General features: G+C 43.0%; 1 protein-coding gene across 2 annotated transcripts in view; it reads right to left on the bottom strand.

Annotated features, from left to right (window-relative positions):
* IGF2R (insulin like growth factor 2 receptor) overlaps nt 1-19,565 on the bottom strand; it is a 69,870-nt gene that overhangs the window by 31,339 nt on the left and 18,966 nt on the right. For both annotated transcript variants that reach the window (XM_035108613.3, XM_035108615.3), the window contains exons 9-24: nt 18,654-18,828; nt 17,243-17,346; nt 16,162-16,323; nt 14,272-14,412; nt 13,976-14,122; nt 12,912-13,049; nt 11,909-12,050; nt 10,208-10,385; nt 9,511-9,626; nt 8,941-9,094; nt 8,132-8,308; nt 5,856-5,957; nt 4,401-4,502; nt 4,103-4,268; nt 2,069-2,239; nt 541-684 (exon numbers count right to left, since the gene is read on the bottom strand). In XM_035108613.3, the coding sequence (XP_034964504.3) occupies nt 541-684; nt 2,069-2,239; nt 4,103-4,268; nt 4,401-4,502; nt 5,856-5,957; nt 8,132-8,308; nt 8,941-9,094; nt 9,511-9,626; nt 10,208-10,385; nt 11,909-12,050; nt 12,912-13,049; nt 13,976-14,122; nt 14,272-14,412; nt 16,162-16,323; nt 17,243-17,346; nt 18,654-18,828 (2,319 nt within the window). The remainder of the gene's footprint in view (nt 1-540; nt 685-2,068; nt 2,240-4,102; nt 4,269-4,400; nt 4,503-5,855; nt 5,958-8,131; nt 8,309-8,940; nt 9,095-9,510; nt 9,627-10,207; nt 10,386-11,908; nt 12,051-12,911; nt 13,050-13,975; nt 14,123-14,271; nt 14,413-16,161; nt 16,324-17,242; nt 17,347-18,653; nt 18,829-19,565) is intronic.

The following is a 19,565-nucleotide window of genomic DNA, read 5'->3' as shown; positions in this document are numbered from 1 at the left end:
TCAAAGTTTAATCCAACACGAGCAGGAAAATAAGATTAATTGCATGCATCCTGCACACCAGCGTGCCTCCCCATAACATGCCACAGCACCCTACACGTACCAGCGGCTATCTCTGCATCTATCAAAAGGCTCAGAAACTGTTCACCTGGATTTCACCAACCCTCTCTCAGTGGCAAGTTAAAGTGCAAGGGTGGCCTTTATTAGAGTTGGCTCGTGGATGTCTGAATAATTTGAATACCAAGTTTTTCTAAGCATTCAAGTGTATCACCAAAGCTATCCAGAAGGGCCATGACAGCTTTGCTGAGCAGTATCAGGGCAAACTATCCAAAGAGGCGAAGCAGACAGAGACTGCCAGGAATGAGGAAGTCAGAGAAGAAGAAGAAGAAGAAGAAGAAGAAGAAGAAGAAGAAGAAGAAGAAGAAGAAGAAGAAGAAGAAGAAGAAGAAGAAGAAGAAGAAGAAGAAGGGGAACTTAGGTGGTGGTATATAGCCTGTTGCACTGATAGCCCCTCAGTTCCCATAAACCAAGTCTAATGCTTACCAGGGCACCCTGGTATGGGGGGAAGGGGCTTGCAAACACTTAGAAAGAAAGTTCTTCCTTTTGCATCTTTTGATGTATCCAGGGCAATCCAAGGCTCACTTGCTCTGCTTAAGTCACTCAGGTCATACTCATTACCAGCTGAATCTGAAAAATAGTAATGCCAGAAACCACAAAATGCTTAATTAAGCTAGGTCTACAATATTCAGTTGACTCCAGTTTAAAGGATTTCAGCAATCCAAGCCAGGCAGTCAATATAGCAAAATGCTGTGTGGTCATGTAAAAAACCAAGAAGTATAAAGCAAAAACAGCTAAAATTACAATGAGGCACAGAGAGGGGGACCGGCCAAAACTGAATGCCTTGACATGTGGGAGTAGAAGAGCTTCTGCCAGCACAATGTCAAAAATGGAGGGTGGAAGGCAGCCTACACAAGGCAGACAAAAAAGGAGAGGAGAAACAGAATACTCAACATCTCCAAAACATACTGAAAACTCAACATGTGTTGGCATGAACATTCTTCAAGGGCACTTACTGAGAAGAGATTTTCCCCCCACCTATTTAAAGAGAGATGCTGGTTTAGTAGGGTGGAAACCCTCCTCTTGGCAAGTGCCCCTGAGGAAGGATCCTATCAACACCTGTCAGGTACTCCATTTTGTATCAGAAAAATAGTTTTACTACATTTTTTATAGAGGTTGCTAAGGCAAAGCAACCATTGGGACAATCCAATGTCACAATCGCCATGCTATTAAGCACATAAACAGAACCTTTGGCTGGAACAGCCAATGGATTTCATTTAGAGTGGAATACCTTAACTTTCAGTGAGTTGGTGGTGGTCAAACACTTCAGGTGTCCTGAGGCAAGTGCTTTTCAAAGCAGCCCAGTTTTAAGCTAAAATGGTAAAGGTAAAAGACCCCTGACAGTTAAGTCCAGTCGCGTATGACTCTGGGATTGCGGCGCTCATCTCACTTTACAGGCAGAGGGAGCCGGTGTTTGTCCGTAGACTGAGCTGCTTCTGGCGAAACCAGAGCAGCACACGGAAAGGCCATTTACCTTCCCAACGGAGCAGTACCTATTTATCTACTTGTACTTTGACGTGCTTTCGAACTGCTAGGTTGGCAGGAGCTGGGACCAAGCAAGGGGAGCTCACCCTGTTGCGGGGATACGAACCGTCGACCTTCTGATCGGCAAGCCCAAGAGGCTCAGTGGTTTAGACCACAGCACCACCAGTTTTAAGCTAGGGAAAGGTAAAATCAGCTTTTGTGGGGAAAACACTAAATACGGTTTCTGTGGGCGACAGAGTCGTATGTGGCAGGGGGAATACAGATTTCTCTACGCTCTGTGTTCTTTAACAGTCCCCCACCCACCCAAAGTGCATCCTAAGGGGAAATAAAACTCTGAGCATGTTGGGAACAAGTCATAGCACTTGCTGGAGAGAAGGGGAAAGGAAATATGCCACCTGCAGGACATCTCTACCACTGAAGCAGATTCGAGTGACCTTTCCAATGAATTTCCCTACATTCATTTACGTACCAGTAACTTGACAATCAACTGGAGAAGGTGGGCAGGCTAAGGCCGTGTGAAACTCAAAGAAAGTATTATAAATTCTACGTGCAGAGTTAATCTCTTCATGCACAAATCTGAGTTCTCCAGGGTAGGAGGATTGATTGCAGATAAAGGTCACGGTGAAAGTGTCATTGATTCCTAAGGAGTGGAAATAAAAACACTAAGAAGTATAAAGTAAACCCACATGAGTTATTTGACCAAAAAAAAGCTCCAACTATCTGCTTTTTTTAGAATTTTGCATCTACTGAAAATTAACCAGCTATGACGGGAAGGCCAATGATGCATGCCATCGCTGCACTTTGCTTGAATTCACAAAGGGATGTTTTCAAACTGTGACAAACCCACCTGACAGGAACTAAAGAGAGAAGCTTTAGTCCAGGAAAATAGGTTTAGGAGGTGTTAAGTAGGAAGGTTCTCTCTTTAGTAAGCCCAAGGGTCCTATTTGACTGGGTGCTTGCTTTGTCCTTGTCAGAGCCCTCCTCCAAACACAAAACAGGAAGCCTGAACACAGCTCCATTGCCCAAGGGAATGTTGCCTATTCCCTCAGCCTCAGTCGTCCCCTTCCATCTACCTGTGTGAAATGTGAAGATGCTGGTGGGACAGTGAACACATACGCTGTGTCAAAGATTTGCTGCAAAATTGCTACCTTTGGTTTTATGCAACTTCTGATCTTACTCAATTATCCTGATTCCTTTAAGAAACTATCTTCGGTGAACAAAAGATAACAGAGGAATGCCATCAGCAATTAGGAAGAAATGGTATGTGATGGACTGAAGGGGAGAGCGAGAACTTTATAATTCTGCTTTATTGTGCTTTATAATTCACTTAACAAATCTCTCGCCTGAAGAACCGTAAATAATATTTATAAAGCAAGCGAGATTGGAAAGTGGGAAATTTACTGAATTAATATGGTCTTTTTAAATATATAAACTGTGTGAATTGAAAACATAAATAATCAAAGTTGTATTCTTGGATTCGCTTGGAATGTGGTTGGGGATTCCTCAAGATATGGACATCAAAGAGAAGCTTTCTCATTAGCGGTTGGAAACTTGTCAAGAAACTTTTGAGTTATGACGCAGCTATAATTTAGAGTCCGCCATGTTGGTGATAAAGCCAGCTACGATATTAGTTAAAGGGGGAGAGAGCCATAAATAAGACATTAGATGCGTGTTTACAGTTTTGGTTTGGCAAATCTCCCCTGGAAAGACTATATTGAGTAGCAATCTGGAGCGATCTGGAGAGAAACATCACAGGAGCTTAAAGATTTGATTTATGGGGACTGCTCGAAAGATGGCTGCTGCTGGCTGTGAGAAGGATCTTTGGATTTTTGGACGGACTTGGCAAGATACCAGCGTGCAAAGAGACAGTGCTAATTTATAGAGAAATCACAAGCATAAATTCACACAGAAACATATTGGTTTGGTTAAACTTGCTTGCTCGAAAAAACTCAGGGGCTTGAAAGAAAATAGAAGGATTTTAACAGATTATTGGATAAGATCTGGATTTTATTGATTAGAAAGCAGTGACTGTAAGAGGACTAGGCTTTCTGAGTCTGAAGTATGGGAAGTCAAATTTAAATTAGTATAATTTGGCAGAAGATTTGAATTGTTTAATTGATATTTGCATAATTTGTATAATTTGAAAATGGATTAGATGTTTAAGTTGGAAAATCTAATAAAAATGTTTATTAAAAAAAGAAAAGAAACTATCTTCGATGAGAATCCTGGCATTGATGATAGAGCTGATTTGAACACAGGCTCACCCAATGTCTAGCTGCTTTGCCTAAATTATTGCTTGGAGTGAGAGGACTCAGGTCTAGCTCTACCCTCTTAAATGTATCATACACCTGGAAATCTACATGCCCTGATTTAGGAAGCCCAATGGAGTAGTCACAGCTCTACCTGTGCTTGTGTTGCATGAAGGGCCTCTCTCAGCTGCCCCTACCCTGCAAGGAGGGTGGAAGCAAGTGGCTCTTTGTAACAGGTCGGAAGGCAACTTTACCTGTGTATTTAAGAGACAGTTCTCCTTCGGTAGACAGCTGAAGAGTTTTGTTCAGTTTCACCAAACGAATGTGTTTCAGATCTTCTGTTTCACATCCACCAATTAAGTCAGCAGCTGGCAGGCTACTGTTAACTGCACATTCCTCTGCAGGTCCACAAATGTTTAGCTAAGAGATTCAACATATAATGAAATATCTGAGATGCCATAGAATTACTAACTTGCATCAAAAAAACAAAAGGCATGAACTCAAAGGACATGAAGTCTTGTGTTTGGAAAAGAAAAGAAAGAAAAAATTTACCATGTAGGACTTCCCAATTCCCATGGCTATGTATTTTTTTTCTGAAGCCAATGGTTCCAGGTTAAACACAAAGTCACTGTTGGGATCTTTTACAGTGCAGCTCTGTAGAAAACAAAACCATTTATACGATTTGAACTTTAGAAATAAGACGGCAGTGGACAGTTGCGAGGAATTCCCAATTTCTTGAAGCATGGGAACCCAAAAATAAATTATTTAGATGATTTGGCATAACATTCGGTTTGATTGATATATATATGTGTATAATTTGAAATATTGAATGTGATATAATTGGTTTTAATTGGAAAATTAATAAAAATATTTTTTAAAAAAAAAAAGAAAGAAAACAAAACCATTTATAAAGAGGAGAGAATAAGCTATGATAGATATGCACCATCAAAACGCTTGTAGCCCTTTTGATTTCCAAGTCAAGAAGGCAATCCTCCATACTGGTTAGACACAGCTCCTTGTAGACCAATTTTAAGCTCTTCTCAAGTTTTATAAACCAATGGGTATCAAGCAAAAGATCAGAACTTACTTCGAGGATTATGGTGCCCACATATACTAACTCCTTTTACAGCTCTATTATCATAAACAGTCCCCTGTTAAGTCACACCCAGCTAACCTTGCATTTAATTGTACAGTTGTACCTTGGTTCTCAAACGTTATCTGTTCTAGAAGTCCGTTCCAACTTCTGAAAACGTTCAAAAACCAAGGCACAACTTCCAATTGGCTGCAGAAGCTTCTTGCACTCAATCGGAAGCCGCGTCGGAAGTTCAGCTTCCAAAAAATGTTCGCAAACCGGAACACTCACTTCTGGGTTTGCGGCGTTAGGGAGCCAAAACATTCACAAGGCATTTGAGATCCAAGGTACGACTGTACTTTCTATGTCTCACACTTCTCACTACAACCATGGGAGGTCAAATAAAAGCTACCCAACGATGCTTAAGAATTGGATTAAACAATTTTGCTTCCAATTAAACCTGCATTTCTTTAGGGACACTTAGAAGCCAGTATCCTGCATTTCTCCCAAGGATGCTGTGAGAAATAGAAGAAGGGTGCTTGCAGAAGGGAGAGCCCCTGTTAAGACACTTTGCAAGAAGGCTTTGAGTCGACCAGAAATTTGCCCATAGTAGATCTCAAGCAGCCTCTGCTGCGCCCTTCCCCAGTTGAAGGCCTCCTCCCTGGTGGGCTGGGGGTAATGGCAAGGTGAAGGGGGTGGGTACTTTTTTGTAAGAACTTGAGCCGGTGCTCACAAAGACCCTCGAGCTTTCTCAAGTGCTTGACTCAGGGGCTTGCAAGAATGCAATAGTTCTTAGGTTAAGCTTTGGGGTGCTCATGCATCTTTGCCTCAAGCAGACATGAACAGCATTGGGTTGTAAAGATGCCTGCTTTCCTATTCATATGGCACATGGGTAAAAACCCCACAAATGTCCACATGTGTTTTCTGCCACTCACCTGAGCATCCCCTGTTGCAGTTGTGACTGGACAAGCAGCTTCCGTTTCCCACAGGAAAATTGCAACACATTCTTTCATCTCAATGAATCTTGGGCTACTACTCTGAAAATACAAGTTGTCAGAAAGTTATGACAAGAATGCATACAAGCAGCCTCGCTTCAAGAGCTCGACAGGGATATATTCCAAGTGTGCTGCAAATTTTTGGTCCAATAATTTGGGAGGGTAGGATTTCAAGTTCTTTGCTTGTAAAGCAAATGCGATCATTTTATTGCAAAGCATTAGATATTTTCCCAAGAATAATTTATCCTTTCCCCCATCCAACATACACCAAGAAAAAAGTGGTAATCAGCAAGTTACTGCCTAACACAAGGATAGCAATTTCCCGGGGGGGGGGGGGGGGAATGAAATCAACTCTTATCAGTTGCACTGGGCAGCCTTCAACTGCCAGCATAGATGAGTAGCTTTTACTCCAATAGGGCACTAGTAAGATCATTCTGCATTTCATAACAAAGGATATTCAAGGGAGACTTGGGTATTTATCCACAAATGCTCTGTGCTCTTACAACTTGTCTCTCAGTTCAGGGACTTTCCCAGAGGAGTTGAAGGAAGCTGATCTATCCAATTATCGCCCTGTTTCAAATCTTCCATACTTGGGTAAGATAATTGAAAGAGCGGTTGCCGAACAGCTCGGTAGGTTTCTGGATGAAACATCGGCTTTAGATCCATTCCAGTCCGGCTTTCGTCCCGGCCACGGGACCGAGACAGCACTGGTCGCCCTAACAGATGACCTCCGTAAACAGCTGGATCAAGGCGGGTCGGGGCTGCTGATTCTTCTAGACTTGTCAGCCGCCTTCGACATGGTCGATTATGAGCTTTTAGACCACCGCCTTGCCGACGTGGGGATTCAGGGTACAGTCCAACAATGGCTGCGTTCCTTTATCTCAGGTCAGGGACAGAGGGTGGTGCTAGGGAGGGGGTTGTCACCGCGGCACTCCTTGGTGTGTGGAGTCCCGCAAGGTGCAATCCTTTCCCCAATGCTTTTTAATATCTTCATGCGCCCCCTTGCCCAGATTGTCCGGAGTTTTGGGCTGGGTTGTCATCAATATGCTGATGACACCCAGATTTATCTGTTGATGGATGGTCGTCCTGCCTCGGCCCCGGACACATTGACCAAGTGCCTGGAAGCTGTTGCTGGATGGCTACGTGGGAGTCAGCTGAAGCTAAATCCTTCGAAGACAGAGGTCCTCTGGCTGGGTCGGGATGACATGGGGCGGGGGGGGGGGTAACTTCCATCTTTCGCTGGGGCCCAATTAGTGTCAGCCCCTTCTGTCAAGAGCTTGGGGGTAACCTTGGATGTCTCCCTTTCCATGGAGGCACAGGTTGCAACCACAGCCAAGGTGGCATTTTTCCATCTCCGCCGCATTAAGCAGTTGGTTCCCTACCTCTCTCAACCTGATCTGGCCACAGTGATCCATGCGATGGTCACCTCTAGGCTTGATTATTGTAACTCGCTCTACGCGGGGCTGCCCTTGAAACTGACCCAGAAACTCCAGCGGGTGCAGAATGCCGCGGCGAGGCTCCTTACGGGGTCCCGGCCGCGGGATCATATTCATCCAGTGCTTTACCAACTGCACTGGCTCCCGGTGGAGTACAGGATCAGGTTCAAGGTGCTGGTTTTGACCTTTAAAGCCTTATGCGGCTTAGGACCCTCGTACCTACGGGACCGCCTCTCCCGGTATGACCCACAGAGGACATTACGGTCCACAAATAATAACATATTGGAGATCCCGAGTCACAAGGTGGCTAGGATGGCCTCGACCAGGACCAGGGCCTTCTCAGTACTGGCCCCAACCTGGTGGAACGCTCTGTCTCAGGAGACTAGGGCCCTGCGGGATTTGTCATCTTTTCGTAGGGCCTGCAAGACAGAGCTGTTTCGTTTGGCCTTCGGACTGACGCAGTCGGACCCCACGGTTACCCTCCCCTAAGGTTTTATTTTATAATGGTTTTATCTTATTCGTAGATTTTTAATTTTAAAATTGAATTTTAACATTGTATTAATCTGTTGTTTTAACTGAATTGTTTCTTTTATATTTGTGTTGATATTATTTGTTGTTAGCCGCCCTGAGCCCGGTCTTGACTGGGAAGGGCGGGGTATAAATAAAAATTATTGTTGTTGTTGTTGTTGTTGTTATTATTATTATTATTATATTGGTGGTCTAATCAGATAACATTATGACACCACACTGAGAGTAGAATCAAGCTAGCTGGAAACTTACGAGAGTAGCCTTGGAGCAGACAAGATGGACAACGCTTGTGAAAGGCTCACTTTTGCCCTCCGCTGTGATGCACAGAGAGCCACTGGTATAATTTAGGAGGATTTTGCCAGGGCCTTCAACCACAGGTTCTTGTTTGGCAACCCCCAGGTTACTGATGGAAACCTCAAGCGAACCAATCTGAAATTAGAAAAAAGAACATCATTCTGAAGCAAAATAATTATATGATGAATTCAGGAACATAGGCAGTCATTGCTATGAAGAGCACTGGACTGACAAAAGAAATCCAAAATCTAACTAGGCAGTGGCAGGAGTGGTGCTGTGGCATGGCTACCATTATATCCACAGCCCATGCTGGCTAGGGTGGAATCTGGGCAGAAGCAAAAGCCTGCTCCTTTCTACCCCAAACCCAGAACTGAAACAGCAATTGGGCCTGACTCAGATCCAATGCTGTCAAGTGAAGGCTTCAGGGCAAGCTCAGGATCTGTTTATGGCCTATGTGCAGGCTCCTGCTGGTGGGAAGCCAACAGGCTACAATTCAACCCAGCTGCACTTATGCAGTCAGAACTAGGAGCGCCGTGCTGTCCTGGACTGGGTGAAGGGAGACCTCTGCCCCGTTCAATCCTTCCTCAACAGCACAGCAGATGGGGGCTTCGACTGCATCCTAAGTCAATCTTTTAAAGTTTAGGAAGCACTCAAGTTAATTAAACACTTGGAGATTTGCCTGCAGGAATAAATTAGATACACAAGGGAAGAGCAGAAGGCAGGCCAAATAAAAGAGTGCACATGAAATCTACAGATACAATGCTCACCTTGTTGTATGTCATTTCACAGACAGATGCCCGCCTGTCACAGCCTGAGATGGGGTTCAAAGGTCGGCAGACATTTATGTAGTATATTTTGCGTGGACCGTGCTCAGAATTGTCCACTGCATGCCAATTATCCCTGTCTGCAGACAATGATAAACTGAAAAATGTGCAAAACAAAAATATTGAGTTTGGATACATCAATTTGTACTTTAACTTATTTTTAACAAGTTATTATCAATGCCGCAGAAAAAGTAACTGAGTTACACTGATCAGTTTTAGAGCACAAAGTGAGGAAAGCAAGAATATACATACGCAAACACTTATTCAGGAATACTAATTGTTTTATAACAAGAACTACAAATGGACAATCCTTGGGAGGAATATGTCCACACCCTCTTTCCTTCCTTATGAGCCATTTGTTTGAAAATTTCGCAACAGCATTGATGATCTATCCATGATCTATCCGTGACAGTGTTAAGTATGAAATGTAAGTTTTGTGCTTTGGTCAGGAAGAACTTGCCAGCTGAGCATTTCCACCCAGATTTTACATTCACCAAATTTTGTCTTGCTTACCGTGAAAGATCGTATTGCTTCATGGTTTGAGGATCTGTGACGACACATTCTGTGGGTATTTCTGGGCAGGCATATTGAGTATACCACCTGAAGTTGTAAGTGAAGTTGTCTTCTGCCTAGATTACCATAATCATATATACACAAAACAAAGAAGTTAAAACTGCAAAAGGTGAGTAACGATAGAGTTCCTTTTTAAGCTGAAGCTGCCCTTTTTAATTTCAAAGTGGTATGATTCTGCTGTCACACATGGAAGCTTAACTTTTACTGTCAGAAAGTCCACTCAAATCTATGTTGATATAGCCAAATGTACAACATCAGCTGGTAACGTTCTCTAACACACACTTTTCATACCTGCCCCTGTGTATAGAGCTCCTTCTCACTGCAGGGATGCAAGCCCTCTGCCCAAGACCACTGAAATGACTGCTTTACTGGAAAACCTTTAATGCAGAGCTGTGCATTTTACCCATAAGGGTAAAATCTATTATGGAAGCTTCCAAGAACTATCTGTAGATATTAAGCAAGCCTCTTGATGCTACTAACCATCCCACAAAGGAAGATCTAAAAAAAGCAGTGTGTGTTATACCTCTGAACTGGCATTCCCCTTCCCCTTAGGAGGGTTTAACTTCTCATTATGTTAAACTATTGGGGACTTAGCTAAGGATGTGATGCACAAGAATTATCCACAACTGGCACTCACCTGATATTCAGGTAAACCTGCGCCTGCACCACGATCACACAGGAAGGTAATATGGGTAGATCGTTGCATGTGCTTCTCGTTGTTGTACGGTGTGCCATTTTGATAGTTCAACTGAATCATTCCATCATAATAGGAGAGCTCATAACTGGGCAACCCCAGACTCCACATGTCTCCACCACTAAAAATATACATTAATAGAACTTCATATAGGTTTCCTTTAGGGATGCAAGTACCCAAGTACCAATGAGTTTGCATTACAAAGGCTGATATAATGTCCTAAAGGATACATGCAGTGTCTGGCAGTCCAACCCTACGGCTCCCCTTTTGCCCACTGTATGAAGGCAGGAAGGCCTGCTGCTATTTGCACCAGTGCTCTCTACAATTTATTGTTTGCATACTAGACCATTGCCTACATTCTTCATGATGGTACTGGAGAGTCCAATTGGCTATGCAACAGCAGTTCATGGGACTGGGTTCTTGGAACCATTTCCCACCTAACATAAAAGCCATCAGCAAAAATCAACAACAGCCTAAATCCGTTCTTGTTGACACAGGTATAACTTAAGGCAAGATTTCTTATTTACAACCGATAGGCATACTATCGTCTATACAAATAGTACCTAGATGATGTGCATACCATTGATATTATACGTTTGAAGGAAAGTGCTAACTTATGCACGTTCTAAGGTAAACTTTATCTTAGCTATACTCCAGTTGATCAAACTTAAAATATGACAACCAGGGTTCCAGAATGCGAATCAAGTAAATCTGTGTGCCCAATAAAGCTTTTATACTTGCATTCCTTGAACAGCAGCATCCCCATCCATAGCTTCAAGGCACAAGAACTTTGAAACAGAGGTGAGCTATAAAGCAGTTTTGACAGGTCAAGAGTGGGGCTAAACCAATTAAGAAGTCAAACTTCCAATTGGCACAAGCCCTCAAGGTCGTCATTTGGACCCCAGATGACTTCCATATTTTCCTTTCCTTTCAACAGTCTTCCTCTTATGTGACTCTGTTTAAGGCCACATCAAGCTAGCAGAATCTTAGCAGTCAGAAGGCTCCTAAGAACATTTTCTCAAAAGTAAGTTCAATTGAATTTAATGGGACTAACTCAATAACGGCAAGGGATTGCAGCAATGCAGTGCAATCTTGGGCATAAGTACTCATAGGTTATTCTCACTGTGTTCAACAAAGTGTACAACTTAATTACTACTACTATTAATTATTATTATTATTAATTACTTGTCTTTCACTCTAAGGTTCCAGGGCAGGTTCCAGTAATTTAGTCACTATTGCATGGGTTCCTCAGTAAAGGTAAAGGACCCCTGGACAGTTAAGTCCAGTCAAAGGCGACTATGGGGTGCGGTGCTCATATTGCTTTCAAGCCAAGGGAGCTGGCGTTTGTCCACAGACAGCTTTTTGGGTCCTGTGGCCAGCATGACTAAACTGCTTCTGGTGCAACGGAAGACCAGAGTACATGGAAGCAGCAGCGGTACCTATTTTTCTATTTGCACTGGTGTGCTTTTGAACTGCTAGGTTGGCAGGAGCTGGGACTGAGCAATGGGAGCTCACCCCATCACGGGGATTCAAACTGCCGACCTTCTGATCGGCAAGCCCAAGAGGCTCAGTGTTTTAGACCACAGCGCCACCTGCGTTCCTCAGTACACACACAGAGCAGGAGAAGGCATAAACAACACTTACTTTTTCTTCACTTGACATGCTGCAGACTGTGACGGACACAACTGATTTGACACGCTGCCACAAATACTGATGTAGAAAGTATAGTCACTTGTGTTTGCTGAGTAAGTGTGATGCATCAAAGGTGATAAGTCAAAAGAGAATCCTAAGCAGAAATGAATGAAAATCATTTGTTCAGCACAAAAGTTTTAAAGACTGAGAGGTAAGATGGGCAAACATGATTTAATAGACACCATGTGTTACCTTCAAACAGTTGCCTATAAATGATTCTAACACTCAAGTTTCACGAAGTATACACACCCCACCCCCACTACACTTGTGGCAGTATGCATACTTAAGGACACATAACACCAGGTTTTCAATTTTCATTGCACTAGTGTACAGTAGTTGGATTTAAGAAAATACCAATGTAATGTTGCATTTTCAAGACTCTGTCACTGGATATGCACCAGCAACTTGTCATATACCTTCTGCTCTAGAAAACAAAATGTACTATTTCTTAAAGGATAAATTATGCTTAATACATAGGGTACAACAGCATTTGATTATTTTATTTAAACTATTTATATGCTACATTTGACGTAACTCTTTCAAGGCAGCTTACAATAAAAACACAGAAACAGAACAAAAATACTTATGAATAGGATTCTGGGATACCAGCAATAGAGGCAGCCCATCACAAAATAAAAATCTTGGCCAGCAACAAAAACAGACTAAGTTTTTTGTATAAAAAACACACACCAAAACTTCTGGTGAAGTAGAGAAAAGTTAGTATTGAAGTCTTTCCAGAAGGCCTCTGGCAGAGCATGACAGGCAATGAATTCCGAAGTTGTAGGATTCAGATTTGTTTTGTTTTTTTAAGAGATGGAAACAACTCTATTCCTGCTATTTTGGGACAAGTGATGCTAGATGAAAAGAGGCAGTTGAACTAGAAGCTGGAAATTGTGACACAGACCAAAATCCCATGGCCCAGTTGCCGCTTTACCATTTTCGACAGGTTACTCACCTGCTTGAGAGTCAGAGACTCTACACTGGTCACCTTTTGTTTTAGACAGCACACAGGCAGCAGCAGTGTGCCATTCGAACTCATACAGGCACCCGTCGTACCCAGAACTAATCAAAACAGGAGCACTTTCCAGGTCACCTGGGAAGATACAGATAATTACTGAACCACCAAACACACACTTCATTTTTCAAGAGACCAGTACTTGACCAGAGACAGAGATTAGTTACTGAAGCAAGCCAAGTGCATTACCTCAGAAGAGCCGTTTTTGCATGTCCTTACACCACCTCCCCAATTTAAAAAAGGGTGCAGGCAAACCAGAGCAGCACATGGAAACGCTGTTTACCTTCCCGCTGTAGCGGTTCCTATTTATCTACTAGCACGTCAAAATGCAAGTAGATAAATAGGAACCGCTACAGCGGGAAGGTAAACGGCGTTTCCATGTGCTGCTCTGGTTTGCCAGAAGTGGCTTTGTCATGCTGGCCACATGACCTGGAAGCTATACGCCGGCTCCCTCGGCCAATAATGCGAGATGAGCGCGCAACCCCAGAGTCGGTCACGACTGGACCTAATGGTCAGGGGTCCCTTTACCTTTACCTTTACCATGGGAGATCTGCATGTATAGCAGGCACTGAAGCCCTCAGGCCAGAAGGCTAAATGTACCCCTCCAGGTCCTCCTCCTGCCCCTTGAGACCCTAACCACTCCCCAACCCCAGATCACTCACTGGTCTTCCCTCATACCCTCCGTTAGTGTTTTTGCCCTGCTGGAATGTGTGCATGAACTTTGTTAATAACTCTTATTAGCCTGAACAGAAAGATAGAGTGTGGTGAGTGTGTGTGTAGAAACTAGCCTACCATACAAAGGTAAATTTTACATTTATTGTTTTGACCACTTTTGCCTCTGGCCCCATTCACCACTGGTATGCTGCCTCCAAATGTGACCCTCAGGCTGAAAAAAATGTAGCCTGCCCCTGACTTATGGACCTTACCACCACGGCCTTCATGAGGGTTTGCAGCTTGAGACCGCATCACCAGACCTTGGCTTTAATAAAAGCCAGAGTACTCACCTGGCTTGCATATGAGGAGTATCTTTGTTTCAATTGTCTTTTTTGGTCGACACTCATCGCCACCCGAATAGTAAAGCTGGATATTCTCTCCAACTTTTGTGGGAGCAGACATAAATGTCCCTAGATTTTTTGTGCTGTTGTCTTCACCTAAAAAGAGCCACACACCAAACAAGAAATACAGATACTTGTTTTAGCAAGCAATCCAAATGTATGTCCTTTTAAGCACATACACCATTGTATTCAACTGCTGAAGGTGGTTCTTTTAACGTGGGAACTCATACAAGGAGGTTACTCACCAACTGAGCAAACAGATGCCTCTTCTGAACAGTTCGCTGCCCCTCCTTTCTGAAGTACTTGGTGACAGACGTTTATGAAAAAACGTTTCTTTTCTGTTTCCACGGGGTTACCGTCTACAGCTTCCCAATTCTGCTCTAAATCTAAAATTAAGAAATTGCATTTTAGATGAACATTCCTCTAAAAGCCATATTATCTGTGGTGTTAAAATTACAGATCATTCCCCATACCCTGACTAACAAATGAATGGCCCTGTAAAAACTCAACTGCAGGTCAAACCACATATTACTTCTAATATATAGAGTCAGAAACGACATTGGGTTTTTAATTTATTTCGTAGCAAATAACAGCCTCCTGCATTTTCATCAGGGGCCTGAAGCATGCAGGGAGGAAGGGTTCCCAGAATGCAATCCCAATTAAAATCTCTCTCTACACACACACACACACACACACACACACACACACACACACACACACACACACAGTGATTAGCCTTAAGGGAACATTCCCATTGGCACCAATGCAGGTCTTTTTTTCCTAAAGGCCAGCTGCTACATTCTAACTTTCATCAGAACGTTGACTGGGAAGGAAAGGGTTAAGCCCCTTCCCACTCCACACTACAGTCCTGTTGAAAATTTCTCCTTTCTCCATGCTTGCAATGGGGCAGTTCTGGGGGGTTCTTTTTAAGCCCAGCGTACTTGCTAGTCACATACTAAAAAAAAACTAATATCTAGTTTAGGCCCCATTACACATACGTTTTGAAGAATTATGGGTTAGTCTTTGTTAGACTTTTCTTGCAGTTAGTTCTATGAACATAGTAGGTTAAAGAGATTTATATCATGTATGACTTATACTCGTGTTAAAACCCACCAAGATGATTTAGTTTTTGCAGTAACTTGCTAATGTTAGGTGCAAAAGGAGTCCAGGCAAGACTGACAGTGAAATTCTGACAGACTTTTTGACCTGGTATCAGGAATGCTGACTGATGGCGTACAACCCATATTCTGTTTGCGGAAGGCTCTCCCCAGAAAAACACACTTGGCACCTAGACAATTTCTGGGGGCCAAACTAAAAAATTTTTATTTACCCAGTCTTTTGGGGGTTAATTTAGCCTCTAGCATGATGCTCATCTTTTAGGATTTGTCCTCCTCACTGCATTGTTGCATGAGCGTTTTAGGAATTTTGAATAGTACCCATTTTATATTTGGCTTTTTAACCTAGGAACTGATATAACCCCAGACTTTTACTACTGTAATGCACACTGATTCTTGGAAGTTTAGTCAAAAATTGCAACAATCCCAAAATATGGTTAGTTTACCTCATGGCAGGACAAATCTGCCAAGGAGCATATTATATAAGTGCTCTAACTCCAGGATCTCTGCAAGTTGCCTGATAGCTTAAGAATTCCAACACATTTGTTGCGTTCCAACAGCCAAAACATACAAAGCCATTTTCTGCTGATATACCACAATTCTGAACACCAACTTTGAACTTCTTTTGATTTGGAAAGTCAACAGCCTCCGATCTGTGACTGAACAGGCTAACATCCCACAGTATTAACCTGCCAGTGGTACAGACTTCCGTTCACACAGAGGGACTTCCCCTTCCCCTCTCCAGCAATGCATGTACCCCAAATCTGCTCTGGGGAGTTGGGGGATGTTGCTAAACAAACTGGGCTGGGTGGGTTCAGGAATGGAGGGGGGAAAAGAGAATTCTCACCACCCACAGTCACCACCTGGAAGGAGTATAAGCCATTTAAGATAACACTTAAAACAGCCCTATATTTACTGTTTTCAGGTTTAAAACATTACTGGACATCTGAGATGAGGCAAAATGAACAAAAGTTTAAAAATGTAGCACATATCTTAATGATATTCTTTTAATTGCCATACCAGAATGACGAATCAATCGTGTCAAGTCATAGCGTTTCCTTTTGTCTGTAACCATACAAGGAAGATCTTCTTTTGCTACACATGCATATTTGGTCTCCCAGGTGAAGAAGTATGAGCAGTCTGTTTCTCCTGTAAACACTGGGCTTCCTTTGCCATCGTTGTCTTTGAGAAGTTCATAAAAAATCAAGGAAAATTAGGATAAGGAAAATATAAATTACACAAATTAAAGCATTTATATCCCACCTTCCATTGAAATATTCGCAGAGTGCCTTATAACTTATGATTAAAACAACAGCTCTGGCAGTTTACACGGAGCAGCTACAAGCCAGTTGAAAAACTATTAAAAACCCAGGGATACCCAATTTGGTGCTGGATTAGCTGGTGTATCAGCATACGTCACTAACCTGTTGGCTGTCTCACCATGAAGAGTGAGGGCACAAAGAGGTGGAGCTCTAATACTGGGAAGGTTAATGTGGGAGTATGCAATTCTAGCTTGAAAAGTTTTACTTTAAAGTACTGGGTACAGAACCATCTATGGAATTTTAAGATTCTCTGAAGAATTAAGGGTCGTGCACTATAACATCTGATGGGTAAGAATGCAAGAACGGTGTTGGATAATTCAAAGAGCCTCTCTTCTCAGTATGTCTCTGAATACCAAATGCTGGGAAATCACGCGTGGAGAGAGCATGTTGTACTCTGGTCCTACCGGTACTTGCAAGCTTCCCATAGGCACCTGGTTAGCCACTGAGAACAACACACCTAAGAGCCTCATGAGTATAAAAGCAAAGCCATCTGCTGCTTTGCTCCCAATATCTGAACTCTTGAGGAACATGCTGCCTCTGAACAGGAACGTTCTATTGCTCTCATAACAAACACCCAGTTATATACCAATCCTCCATTAATTAGAAATCCTCTTCCCTACCCACATTTCTTAAATACTTGTATAACTTTTAGATTTCAGAACAAAAGGAGCTGTTAGCATTCAAGTGGTAGAGGGCTGTGGTGGGGCAGCTGCAAGTATTCTTGGAGGGCAACAGAATATTGCTCAAAGCGATCCACAGAAAACTAGCATGTTCATTACCTGCCATTTGATTGCATTCAAAGTTTATGACAGTCATTCGCTCAAATCCAGAGCTGCAAGGATCTCCTCCTGGGTATGTCAGAATGAGGTCTCCATCAGCATACCTGATTTCAAAAGCCAAAACGGTGAATGTTCAAATATAGCTTATCTAATTTAAGGAACAGAAATAGCTCACCAGTGGCCCACACTCAATGGAAACCAGAAAAGGGTTCATTAGATGGATATCACAACTCAAAAGAGGCAAGCAGATTTCTAATTTGGAATGTTATCCATTTTAGCTCTAGATTAGTCTAAAAGAGACTTGTTCACCTCATCTGTCTCCTGAGAAATCTCTATGTGGGACAAGAAGCTACAGTTAGAACTGGATATGGAACAACTGATTGGTTCAAAATTGGGAAAGGAGTACGACAAGGTTGTATATTGTCTCCCTGCTTATTTAACTTATATGCAGAATTCATCATGCGAAAGGCTGGACTAGATGAATCCCAGCCTCAGATATGCAGATGACACAACCTTGATGGCAGAAAGCGAGGAGGAATTAAAGACCCTTTTAATGAGGGTGAAAGAGGAGAGCGCAAAATATGGTCTGAAGCTCAACATCAAAAAAACCAAGATCATGGCCACTGGTCCCATCACCTCCTGGCAAATAGAAGGGGAAGAAATGGAGGCAGTGAGAGATTTTACTTTCTTGGGCTCCTTGATCACTGCAGATGGTGACAGCAGTCACGAAATTAAAAGACGCCTGCTTCTTGGGAGAAAAGCAATGACAAACCTAGACAGCATCTTAAAAAGCAGAGACATCACCTTGCCGACAAAGGTCCGTATAGTTAAAGCTATGGTTTTCCCAGTAGTGATGTATGGAAGTGAGAGCTGGACCATAAAGAAGGCTGATCGCCAAAGAATTGATGCTTTTGAATTATGGTGCTGGAGGAGACTCTTGAGAGTCCCATGGACTGCTAGAAGATCAAACCTATCCATTCTTAAGGAAATCAGCCCTGAGTGCTCCCTGGAAGGACAGATCGTGAAGCTGAGGCTCCAATACTTTGGCCACCTCATGAGAAGAGAAGAATCCTTGGAAAAGCCCCTGATGTTGGGAAAGACTAAACAACACAACAACAAGGTCTTCTCTTCCAAAACTAAGAGCAGAAACTAGACAGTAGAACTAGAGTCCAACAGGATTGTCGTCGACAACATACTTTGAATTAATTGGTTAGAGCAAGGTTGCGGGTTCAATCCCTGTACAGGTTACATATTCCTGTATGCCAGAGGGTTGGTCTAGATGATCCCCAGGGTCTCTTCCAACTCTAAGATTCTATGATTCTAGAACTGCCAAGAACCAACACTACATGCAGGAGCTTTAGTTCCTAACAAATACTAACCCTCAAAGACTGTTTTCTAATTAAGCACTCACCTGAGAGTTTGATGGGTAAACCTCCCTGCCACTTTCTGCTGAAGAACATCTGCATGTTTGACCTGGCATGCTGAAGCATTGGCATCACTGCAGAAACCTCCAGCTGCTTTGCCACATACATTCAGATAATAGGAATACTCTTCTCTGTCTTTAGCAACGTAAGGTGAGACAAACGCTAAAGAAAGGAGGGTCAGGATGATTGAAGTGCATATTCAGTAAAAGTATTTAGGTAAAAGTATACAGACAGAAATACACATTTACAGCCACAGAACTTGTGTAATCAGTTTACAGCCCTGTTAGTGAGCTGCTTGTGTTGTCATCTCATGCCCCACAAACTCACAGCTGCATCGCTGATCAGCTCTTTCCATCGGCTGCTTCAGAAACCCATGCAAAAATGCCAAAGAACTTTCAACCACAATGTGACACCACACAAACATTTGGTTTATGCAAGTTAAGGATTGTTACTACGGGTGCCAATGCAATCTACAGCTCTCTTCTTCCTCACCGTCAGATTTAGACAGAGGCTCTGCCAATAACAGAGTAACCAGAGGTGGAGAATGGGGTGGGAAGGCTGTTGATTCCCCAGCACATTCTCAAAACTCTGGGATGCAGGTGCTCCTTTGCAAGGCTCTTCCCATCAGGAAAGCAGCTTGCAAAACAGCACCCCATAGGTTGTGGGCACTACTTTCCAAAGGTGCCCTGCAGAAATCCATCTTTCTCCCCCCCCCTTCCCCCCCAGCCTCCCTTAAAGCCTGTTCCCAAGGATTTATTGCCACAGCAACTCCCTGGGCCTACTACTACCGCCAGCCACACCTGGGCTGTAGAAAGTTGGTGATGCTGGTACTATGGGAGGAGCAAGCAGGAAGCCATGGGAGCAGACCATGTGGTCCCTGGGTTGGGGAGGCTATGTAC

The sequence above is a fragment of the Zootoca vivipara genome, chromosome 3 (assembly GCF_965207765.1).
Source record: "Zootoca vivipara chromosome 3, rZooViv2.hap1.1, whole genome shotgun sequence".
Lineage (NCBI taxonomy): Eukaryota > Metazoa > Chordata > Lepidosauria > Squamata > Lacertidae > Zootoca > Zootoca vivipara.
The sequence above is the reverse complement of the archived record's forward strand: the minus strand, read 5'-3'. Positions and strand labels throughout refer to the sequence as shown.